The sequence below is a fragment of the Myotis brandtii genome, unplaced genomic scaffold (genome assembly GCF_000412655.1).
Source record: "Myotis brandtii unplaced genomic scaffold, ASM41265v1 scaffold314, whole genome shotgun sequence".
In the NCBI taxonomy this organism is placed as follows: domain Eukaryota; kingdom Metazoa; phylum Chordata; class Mammalia; order Chiroptera; family Vespertilionidae; genus Myotis; species Myotis brandtii.
Window position 1 is genome coordinate 1,593,304 of NW_005362033.1, and position 9,686 is coordinate 1,602,989.

The 9,686-nt window shown below is 60.5% G+C and overlaps 1 protein-coding gene across 4 annotated transcripts in view; it reads right to left on the reverse strand.

The window, feature by feature from the left end:
* The window catches only part of FLII (flightless I actin binding protein), a 12,509-nt gene extending 2,823 nt beyond the window's left edge, over nt 1-9,686 (reverse strand). Inside the window, exons 1-21 of one of the 4 annotated variants that reach the window (XM_014542851.1) lie at nt 9,440-9,686; nt 8,410-8,542; nt 8,069-8,140; nt 6,932-7,012; nt 6,591-6,676; nt 6,308-6,469; nt 5,999-6,102; nt 5,477-5,652; nt 5,231-5,388; nt 4,588-4,672; nt 4,069-4,219; nt 3,793-3,926; nt 3,400-3,612; nt 2,974-3,153; nt 2,265-2,347; nt 2,068-2,142; nt 1,793-1,876; nt 1,515-1,686; nt 889-993; nt 614-805; nt 82-270 (exon numbers count right to left, since the gene is read on the reverse strand). In XM_014542851.1, the coding sequence (XP_014398337.1) occupies nt 82-270; nt 614-805; nt 889-993; nt 1,515-1,686; nt 1,793-1,876; nt 2,068-2,142; nt 2,265-2,347; nt 2,974-3,153; nt 3,400-3,612; nt 3,793-3,926; nt 4,069-4,219; nt 4,588-4,672; nt 5,231-5,388; nt 5,477-5,652; nt 5,999-6,102; nt 6,308-6,469; nt 6,591-6,676; nt 6,932-7,012; nt 8,069-8,140; nt 8,410-8,542; nt 9,440-9,657 (2,853 nt within the window). In that variant the 5' untranslated portion in view covers nt 9,658-9,686. Of the gene's footprint in view, nt 1-81; nt 271-613; nt 806-888; nt 994-1,514; nt 1,687-1,792; nt 1,877-2,067; nt 2,143-2,264; nt 2,348-2,973; nt 3,154-3,399; nt 3,613-3,792; nt 3,930-4,068; nt 4,220-4,587; nt 4,673-5,230; nt 5,389-5,476; nt 5,653-5,998; nt 6,103-6,307; nt 6,470-6,590; nt 6,677-6,931; nt 7,013-8,068; nt 8,141-8,409; nt 8,543-9,439 lie in introns of all 4 variants that reach the window. The other 3 variants (XM_014542849.1, XM_014542847.1, XM_014542850.1) reach the window with 3 other exon arrangements.

The following is a 9,686-nucleotide window of genomic DNA, read 5'->3' on the forward strand; positions in this document are numbered from 1 at the left end:
CCTCCCCATCACCCACGCCCCGCCCCACGTCCTATTACCCTAGGCCCCACCCCAGCCCATCACCGTAGGCCCCGACCCCACCTCTGCTAGCGCCATGGGCGGCTGCCTTGGCAGGAAGAGTGCAGTGAGGTCAGCCTTCATCTCATCTTTCTTCTCAGCGTCACGCTTCACCTTCCCGGCAAGTCCCTGGCCCTGCAACACGGCCTCTGCGTTGCGTGTGTAATCCACCGTCAACACGTCATCCCAATTCTTAAACTTGGCTTTGAACACCTGCCAAGGGGAGAAAACACAAGTGAGGGTCAGCAGTTAAGGCTGGGGTGGAAGTAGATGGGGTGAGGCTCGGTTGGCGGACATGGGGGTGTGAGGGTGGGGTCTAGAAACCAGAAGTGGGAGGGGCAGGTCACGGAGGGATGGAGCCCAAGAAAAGGGGGCCTAGGAAGCCGGAGTGAGAGGGGCATGGAGGGGCGGGGCCTGGCAGCAGCACAGAAGCGGTGGGTTTGGCTCAGCTCTGCGGGGCAGTAGCTGATTCAGAGGGTCTGGGCTTTGACGGATCCACAGACTCCTGGGGAGGAGCCCCGGGGGTGTGGCTCGCACAGCTGGCCCTCACTGCTACCTGTGCTTCAGTGCCCTCGAGGCTGCGGCTGACCGTGGCGTAACGTGGTCGGTGCAGCATCCCGCACAGCTCCTGGCCAAGCTTGAGGGCGGCGGCTCGCACAAGGCGTGGGGACTTGCGGCCGAGCCAGATGAACACGTCGGACCAACAGTCCAGGATGTACACGCAGCGCGTGTCCAGCAGGCTCTGCAGCTGCAGGGCCAGAGGCTGGGGTCAACCAGTGCTGGGCTAAAGGGGAAGGTCCTGCCTCCTCGCCTCCTCCCTGTGCGTCTCACCAGCCGCATGCCCGGCATCAGTTCCACCTTGGGCGGCTTCTTATGTTCCACTGACAGCTTGTAGTTGATCTGGGGCAGCTCCAAGTAGCCCAGGCCCAGGCCCACCTAGCAGGAGGAAAGGCCAGCGCTGTGGGGGCAGGGTCTGGGACACAAGCCCCACCACAAGTCCTGATTTGGAGCCTGGCCCTGCCCACTGTGTGCACTCAGGTCCGCTGCCGGCTCCTCTCTGGGCCTTCGTTTCTTCCCTCCACTCCAAGGTCATTGTAAGGAAGGACTTGTAAATGGTACTTTTCCTGCCTACTCTCTCCAGAACTTACTATTTTTTCTAATTTTCTAACTTGTCCTTTTTCTGCTCACAACACCCCAGAATTAAGGCAGGTTCTCAGGCCTAGCACCCAGGCACTCTCAGCCTCCCTCTCTGCAGCTCCTTCCAGCAAACACAGCCTAACACTATGCTAATGGCCTGACTCAGAGCCAGCCTCCAGACCTTTGCTCAGGGCGATTCTGTCCAGAAGGTGGCACCCTCGATACCAAAGTCCAGATGAAGACCAGTCACCCCGGAGTCCGTGGCCCATCCCCCAACCTGACCCCTGGTGGAGTCAGGCCCACCCTGCAGCCCCGCTCACCTTATACAGCTTGGGCTGCGGCGGCCAGAAGTCATCAGGCACGTGCTGTTTGATCTCAGAGGGCTCACCCCCTAGTGCCTCCCAGAACTCTGGGGGCTCCTGGCCCTGCACCAGCAGCGTGATCTCTGCCTTCCCTTTCCGCTCGTTCTTGTTAATTTTTTCTGCAAAAAGCCTGAGGACAGGTGCAAAGCCCTTAGTAAGGCCCATACCCCTTCTTAGGTGACAATTCTGCTTTGCACAAAAGCCCTCCCCATGTCTGAGCAGGGTGCATCTCATACCTGGTTTTGGTAGTGCTACTCAGCGTGGCCTGGGCCCCCCGCCACACATAGAGGTCCAGCCCCCGGTCCAGCAGGAAAACAAACCTGGACAGGAGGGGAGGAGGGGCTGTGACAGCTATAGGCAATGACTGTTCCCAGGCCCAAATCCCCCATCATGGGGCTAAGAGTCTAAAAGAGTTGCTGGAAGGCTTCTTCTTCTAGAGCCCACATCTGTCCCCCACTGGGGAAAGGGGAGGTTCAGTCAGGCACCCCCACCTCATATCGCTGGTACTCACCTGGGGTCCAGGGAGGCTCCCTTGAGTGGCACAGGCTCCAACTTGATGTTCTTTTTCCCATACACGCGGTACATCCTGGAGGCCGGAGCAAACGTGGCTTGGAGGGGACACCACGGGACCAGTTTACCCGAACACCCTCCCCCCAGTCCTTCCAAGCTGAGTCCAGGTCAATGCTGCCCACCCACACACCTCCTCACCTGGTGACGTAGTGCGTGTCCTCGACAGTGTAGAAGCCACTGGCTGTTCCACCCTCGATGTAGGCAATGTCGTTATCAAACACCTGTGTGTGAGGGGGCAGGCCTTTATCATGAGCTGACACCACCTCCCACCAATCCCACCTGTATACAGGTGTGCCGGGTGCTACAAATCTGTGATGACATTAAAGAGGAGGAATAAGATCTGTGTCTATAAACATAGACACACACTGGAGTGGTAAGATGTACAAATGGAGGGATGTGTTCACTCCTGTGCAGTTCAGGTGCGCACAGCATGCTGAGGTATGTGTGCTGGGTACAGAAGCAGGTTTACAGGAGGGCACACTTGGGCGAATCTGGGTAAAATCGAGTGTGGCCTCATCTACATTTAAGGGCCAGAACCACTCACTAACCCTGCCCCCTGGACTCGGTCCAGCCCTTGGCCCTGCCCCTTGGTGTCCAGGTGGTGGCCCTGCCCCCTAGCCATATTGGCCCCAGTTCCCCATCTCTCTTGGCCTCCAATAACCCAGGCCCCCCACCTTTGGCCTCATCTCATTCCCTTGCCTTCACCATTTTTGCCCCTGCTTTCTGCTTCAGGTCTTGACCCAAAACCCCTTTGGTCTCAGCTCCCTGCCTGCCTCATTAGCCATGCCCACCACCTTCGACCCACCCCTTCGACCCTGCCCTCGCCGGCCCTCCCAGCCCACGGCACCTGCAGGAACTCCTCGCTCTCGTCGCCCATCTCCTCCCGTGCAGTGCGGCACTCTGCACCCAGGTAGTTGCGCAGGTTCACCGCGTGGATGGCAGAACAAGCCTTCTTGTCGAGTGTGGCCTCCCCACCAATCCAGTAGTAGATCTCCCAGTTCAGAGAGCCGCTGTCATCCAGAAAGGTCTGGGGGCCAGGCCACAGTCATGTCAGCCCTCACCAGGCAGTCCTGGGCCCTAGCTCACCGAGGGGCTGCTCTGATGGGCACAGGCTCCCCGCCCCAGGAGGGGATGGCGGCCACACCTCTGCCTGGGCCATCTCCACCCGGCCTCCTTTGCAAAGCCTCCCCCACTCGCCTCCATGAGCAAAGCTGCGGTGCTGAGGCTGCTGAGCGACCTAAGGCAAGTCACGGGGCCAGGGTGCCCGCCTCACCTTGAGCACGATGTAGCAGTCGGCTTCGTAGAACTTGCCATGTAAGGCCTCCTCCACTAGCACAGGCACGAAGTTCTCGATCTGCCAGATGGTCAGGCCAGGCAGCTGACCCACGTCCTCTGTGAAGAATTCTGAGTAGTCGAGGCGCGGCTTCTCCAGGCCCTGGTCCCAGCGCCGCACCTTACCCCCGGGGGCTCGGGCGTCAGCACTCTCCTGGGGTCACAGTCACAGCGCACGGATTGGTTCTGTGCAGCCACTCACGCCGGCATCTCTACGTCTCACCCGCCTCAGGGCCTTCGCCCAGGACCCCTTCCATCGTGAGCTGGGTCACACGGTCTGTCTTGACCAGAGCCCAGGGCCGCCTGCCCTGTCCCAGCCCTCGGCCTGACTTACCTCCTGCTTCCTGTTCTTTTCCTGGGCCACGTCCGACATGCCCTTCAGCACCTGCTTGGCCTGGTCGTCCTGGGCTGAGTCCTTGCGCCTTCGTAGCCGCATCTTTCGAGCCAGGGGATCCTTAGACCCACCCCCTGCTTAGGGGAGAGGCAAACGGCTAAGCCCCGGCTTGGCCTGCCCCTGGGGCATCCAGCCAACCAGGCCAACCCCATCCACCAGTGTCCAGAGAGCTGCCCCGGAGAGCAGCCCCCTCTCAGGCCAGACCTTCCCGCTTACCAGCTGCTGCTGCGGCGGCCACGGTGGCAGGGGAGGCACCTGCCAGCCGGAGTTGGTTCTGCAGCGAGAAGTCGATGTTGTACCACTCGGCAGTGCGGTCAGCGGGCTTGGGAGGCATGACCAGGCTGGGGTTCTCCCGAACGTCCAGGACCTGCCTCAGGGGTGAGCAGAGGTGGCGCTGAGCCTGAGTCCCACCTCCCGGCCCCACCAAACTTTGTTTCCGCTTTGCAGCCACCAGGGCTGCGGCCAGGGGCCTGGCTCTCATCCTGGCTCAGTGAATGCCCGTCCTGGCCTTCAGTTTTCCCTTCTGTGGGACTGACATGATGCCGTCCAGCATGGCATGGACACGGGGATGTAGCTCACCGTCTCCCCAAAAGCACCCGGCAAAGGCCACCCCTCCAGGAGGCCTATGCGGGTCCCTCTCATTCCAGTGACACGCCTGTGCTCGGTCCTTCCTGAGGGTCTGTCTATACCCCCTCCCTCGCCCCCACCCCTGTGCCGGCCGGGGCCCGCCCCCACCTGGATCTCTGGCAGGAAGTGGATGGCCTCCGGGAGGGTCACCAGGCGGTTCTTGTTCAGGACAAGCTTCCTCAGTTTTGTGCACCTGTGGGGACAGGGCCGGGGCCTGAGGCAGGTGACAGAGGGGCAGGGAACTTCCAGTCCTGGGGGCGGGGCAGGTAGGGCAGAGGCCGCGGGGCCGGCTAGTGAAGGAACAGTGAGCTCTGAGGCGCTGCGAAGGCACCAGGCGGGAGCACGCGGACAGCACCTCCTCACAGCTAAGTGACTGAATTCTTTCTGTGACGTTGACAGAGAATTTTCCCAAGTGACCTGCAGACTAAGGGCCCTGGAGACAGACAGCACAAACATGTTCTGCTCAAATCAGTTTGGAAGTGGCGGAGGGTCCTCTGCTCTCTGCCTGAGGGGGCGCGCAGAGCCGAGGCCACACAGGTGGGCACTGTCCCTCCGGCCTCACGCTGTCAGGGTCCTCCCAAAGGGGGCTCTGGGGACCCAAACTGAGAATCGCTGGCACCACCCGTGTAGTCTCCATCCACAAAGCCAAGGTAAATGGTCCATTTTGTATGATGCCGAAGGCCACAGGGTGGGTACCAGCTCTCCTAGGGTTTAATGCCGTGGCCCCGCCCCGCCCGCCCGCCAGCCACACCTGCAGAGGCTCTCGGGGATCAGCTCCAGGTTGTTATTGGCGGCCATGAACTCCTCCAGGCTGGCCAGCTTGCCAATGCCCGAGGGCAGCCCGTCGAAGTCCAGATGGTTGGAGTTCAGGTACAGCTTCTTCAGTTTGGTCAGCTTGCAAATGGCCGACTGGAGAGAAAGCAGGCAGGGCGGAGTCAGGGCAGCAGCCAGGGGGGCCCAGGAGCCTTCCTGCCCCCCTCCCCAGGCCTGGACGCACAGGCAGGGAGGTGAGCTGATTTCGGGACAGGTTCAAGGTCTCCACGTGCACCCACTGGTCGATGCACAGGGACAGCTCTGCAATCTGGTTGCTGCTGAGGTTGAGGCGGCGCAGGCTGGAGAGGGTGTACAGGCACTCGGGCACCCGCGTCAGGTCGTTGCAGGACAGGTCCACATCTGGGGCGCGGGGGAGGGAGCATCAGCCAGGGCCCCCCCAGGCAGCTCCAGCGTGGCCAGGCCTGTCCGAACCCCACCGCACCACCCCCAGGCTCTGTGGCTGTCAGCACGTCGCTTAACCTCCCTGAGCCTCAGGAGAAACTCCCTCACACGGGGCGTCTATGCATAAACTGGGTGCTCATTACTTGGTGTTCCTACCAGTCACCACGACAACGGGAGAGCTACTCATAACATAAGCAATGCTATCCTTTCCTTTCGGGGGGGTCGGAGAAGCAGGGCTCATCCCTTCCCCCAGAGCAGTGAGGGGCCTGCGGGCAGCAGAGGCTGAGGGCCCGGCACTGCCGACCTGTGAGGTTGCTCAGGCCCTCCAGGCTGGTGGGGAGGTTGCTCTGGGTGCGCTGGGTGTTCCTGAGGTGCAGGGTCTGCAGGGCCGTCAGAGCTGGGAGCTGCCTGCAGGGAGAGGGGGTGGTCAGGCCAGGGGAAGGTGCAAGGGCACAGGACTGAGGGCCTAAGGGACAAGGTCAAGGACAGTTGTGGGGTGAGGTGGACAACACAGGGGACACAGCCCACACCAAACCCCAAATGGGAAGGGTCAGGGCTACTGGGAATCAGGGGCCAGGGCTGGGTTCTGGAGGGCGTGGCGGGCGCCGCTGACCGCAGCTGTGCGTGCTGCAGGGGGTTCCCGTTGAGCACGAGCGTCTGCAGGTGCACCAGGCGGCGCATCTGCGGGGGCAAGCTCTCCAGGCGGTTCTCGCTGAGGTCCAGGTACAGCAGGTCAGTGAGGTTGATGAAGAGCTGGTTGGGGATGGTGTCAATGCTGGGGCAGGAGGGAGGGAGAAGGGCAGTCAGGCAACCCATCAGCAGCGCATGCCCCCCTGGACCCACGTGCCCCCACTGTGCTGTGGCCCACCCCACGCACCTCCCGGCCTGACAGGCACCTGTTATGGCTGAGGTTCAGCACCAGCATGTTCTTGGCGTTCTCCAGCTCCCGAGGGCACTCCGTCAGCTGGTTGTAGCTTAAGTCCTGGGTAGGAGGGATAAGGTCAGGTCAGGGGTCAGGCTGGGGGATCAGGCGGGCACTGAGAGGGGAGCAGATGAGGGGGTTTCAGGGCCAAAGGGAGACAGCCAGACCCTGGCAGGAAGGGTGCCTAGGTTAAGGATCTGACTCCCTGAGGAACCTTGGGCAAGGCACTGACCACTCTAAGCCTCAGTTTTCCCATTTGTAAAAGGGGATAACAATGGCCTTAGGGACCATCATAGTGGGTGGGCAGCCACTGACCAGGACTGAGAGGTCATCCAGCTTGAAGATGTCGTCGGGTACTCCAGAATTCTTCAGGCTGTTGGCTCGAGCCACGATGGCCTGGGGATAAACCAGGAGAAGCAGAGATCAGGGAGGGCCGCCCCCAGGAAGTTCACTGGAGGCCAGGCCTGAGTGCCCCCCCGGCCTTGCACATAGTCCCTCCACCGGGCAGGGTCTTCCTATTCTCCCTATGAGCTCCTATTCACGCCTCAAAGCCCAGCTCAAATGGGCCCCAGAGCCCAGTTCTCAGGGAACCTTTTCTGATAGAATATCCCTCTTCTTCTCCTTTCCAGAGGGCAAGACAGGGCTGTAGCTCTGAGTCGGCTTCTAGAACAGGGAGGGGTTGGCCCAGAGAGACCAGTGTGGACTGAGTGAGTCTGTTTGTTCTCCCTTAGGACTGAAACCTTGTATTACAGACGTGCTGAGAGTTTGAGGAGGGGTCGGCGGGGAATGGTGCTGTGATTACAAGCAACAGCAGGGCCCGGGCTGTGGCCGCCTCTCCTTCACCCGTCTGTGCGGTACCTGGTGTTCACAGCAGTTCCCGCGGGAACCTCCCCGGAAAGTGGAAGGGACTTGTCTGAGGTCACGCGGGCAAGAAGTGGCAGAGCTGATTGGAACTCAAGCAGCCTGAGTCCTTACCATCTCGGGGTTTGGCTTTGGGTGGGAACGGCCTTTGCCGAGGCCCCAAAGGTCTGGCCGAGCCTGTGCTCTGGGCTACCGGAAGCTCCATGAAGAGGAGCAGTGTACGCAGGCCGCACTGACCACCTCCCCTTCTGCCAAACCCCCACCCCAGCTCTCCCGCTGCCTGGCTCCGTGACCCCTGGCAAATGTCCTCATCTGTGAACTTGGCAGAGGTCAGGATTATAAGGAAAACCCACACGGAATAGTGCTTAGCCACTACCAGTCGTTATTATTGTAGTCATTGCCCCAAATAGGTGGAATTTTGGATACTTTCTCTTTTTTACCCAGAGGCTACTTAACACAGGACATTATTATATTCTCTCCCCTTCAGGGTGGGCAGGGGTGATGGCCCAGCTTGGGGTCTGGCCCTGCCCTCACGCCCCTGGCTACACTCCAGTCCCCACTCCCAAGCTTGGTGGCCTCTGCAACACTCACCCGAAGAGATGGCAGGCTGGACAGCTCCCCGTGGAGCGTGGTCAGGTGGTTGTGGCTCACAGACAAGTGCTCCTGGGCCAGGACGAAGAGGCAGGGACTCAGTGGGGGGCTGGGGTGTCTATGGAGTCTCCACCTGCCACCATGACTCTGCACCATTCAGGGGTCCCTCGGCCACACGGGCCCAGTCCACCTCTACAGCCCGCTCCCGCACACACCCAGCATCTCCCTCTGCCAGCTCTGCTCATGCCTGTCAACACCGTTCTCTGTCATCTCCTCTGGACTGCTCTGTCCACCTGCCCCAGCCCCCACGGTACCCACCCTGCCCACTGACAGCTCCTTACCAGCTTCTGCAGGGCAGCCAACTCCTCTGGCAGGTAACAGAGGCCGGTGCGGTTCAGCTTCAGCCACCGAAGACTGGTCATGGCCTTGACATTCTCAGGGAAGTAGCCTCCCTGAGGGGCATTGATGGTGAGGCTGGTCTGGAGAGGAACGTCCCCGCTCTACCACCCTCTAGGGCCCCCAACTGCCCATGGAAACCTCTGGGAGCACAGACTGTGTGGCCCTGGACAAGGCACTCTGCTCTCTGTGCCTCAGTTCCTCACATAGAAGGGGGCTGGGAAAGGCCCTGGTGACAGGCGTTGTGAGGAATGAGTAATCGTTAGGATGGCTGTGGGCCTAAGATCGTCTCTTGCTGGAGGATCTGGATGGAACTGGCTAGTTCCAGGTGACATCTCCAGCACCCACCTGTGTGCTCAGCTTGGCTCAAATGCCTTCACCCAGCACTCCAGGCTCTGCCTGCACCACCGAGTGTGGGGGTGCCCCCTGAGCCTCTGCCTAGGTCAGTGATGGCGAACCTAGGACACGTGTGTCAGAGGTGACACGCAAACTCATTTTTTTGGTTGATTTTTCTTTGTTAAATGGCATTTAAATATATAAAATAAATATCAAAAATATAAGTCTTTGTTTTACTATGGTTGCAAATATCAAAAAATTTCTACATGTGACACGGCACCAGAGTTAAGTTAGGGTTTTTCAAAATGCTGACACGCCGAGTTCAAAAGGTTCGCCATCACTGGCCTAGGTCCTACCTGTGCCCTCACCTTGCCCTCAGCCTACAAGCCATTTGTGGCAAGATCCAAACCCCTAGTGCAAGGCCCCAGCTACCCCCTACACAGGCACTGCCTCATTCGCCATTCAGTCCCCAAATTCGAATGGCAGGGAGCCTGGGCAGCATATGCCTTCAGGGCCCTGGCTGGTGCCCCTTCCCCACACAGCACACTCCCAGCAGGACTCAGACTTCCAATCTGGGAAGGACACATGGAGCCCCCGGGTGAGGGGGTGGACATGGAGGTGGAGGAGAGTGGTGGTCACCTGTGCGTGGTCAGAGGTGTGTGCACATGATGGATCAATGCAGAAAGAGCCTGCCTCCTCCTCAGGCCTGGCCCGCAGTCTGGCTCCCCAACACTAAACAAACTCCAGCCGAGCCTGCCCACTCCCCTCCCTCCATCCTGGCTGACCCTCCTGTGCCAGGCCAGCTCGGCCCCCCATCCTGGCCCGCCCCCTCCGGTCACTGGCCCTGCCCACCGCATCCCGGACGCTCTACCAGCGCCTCACCCAC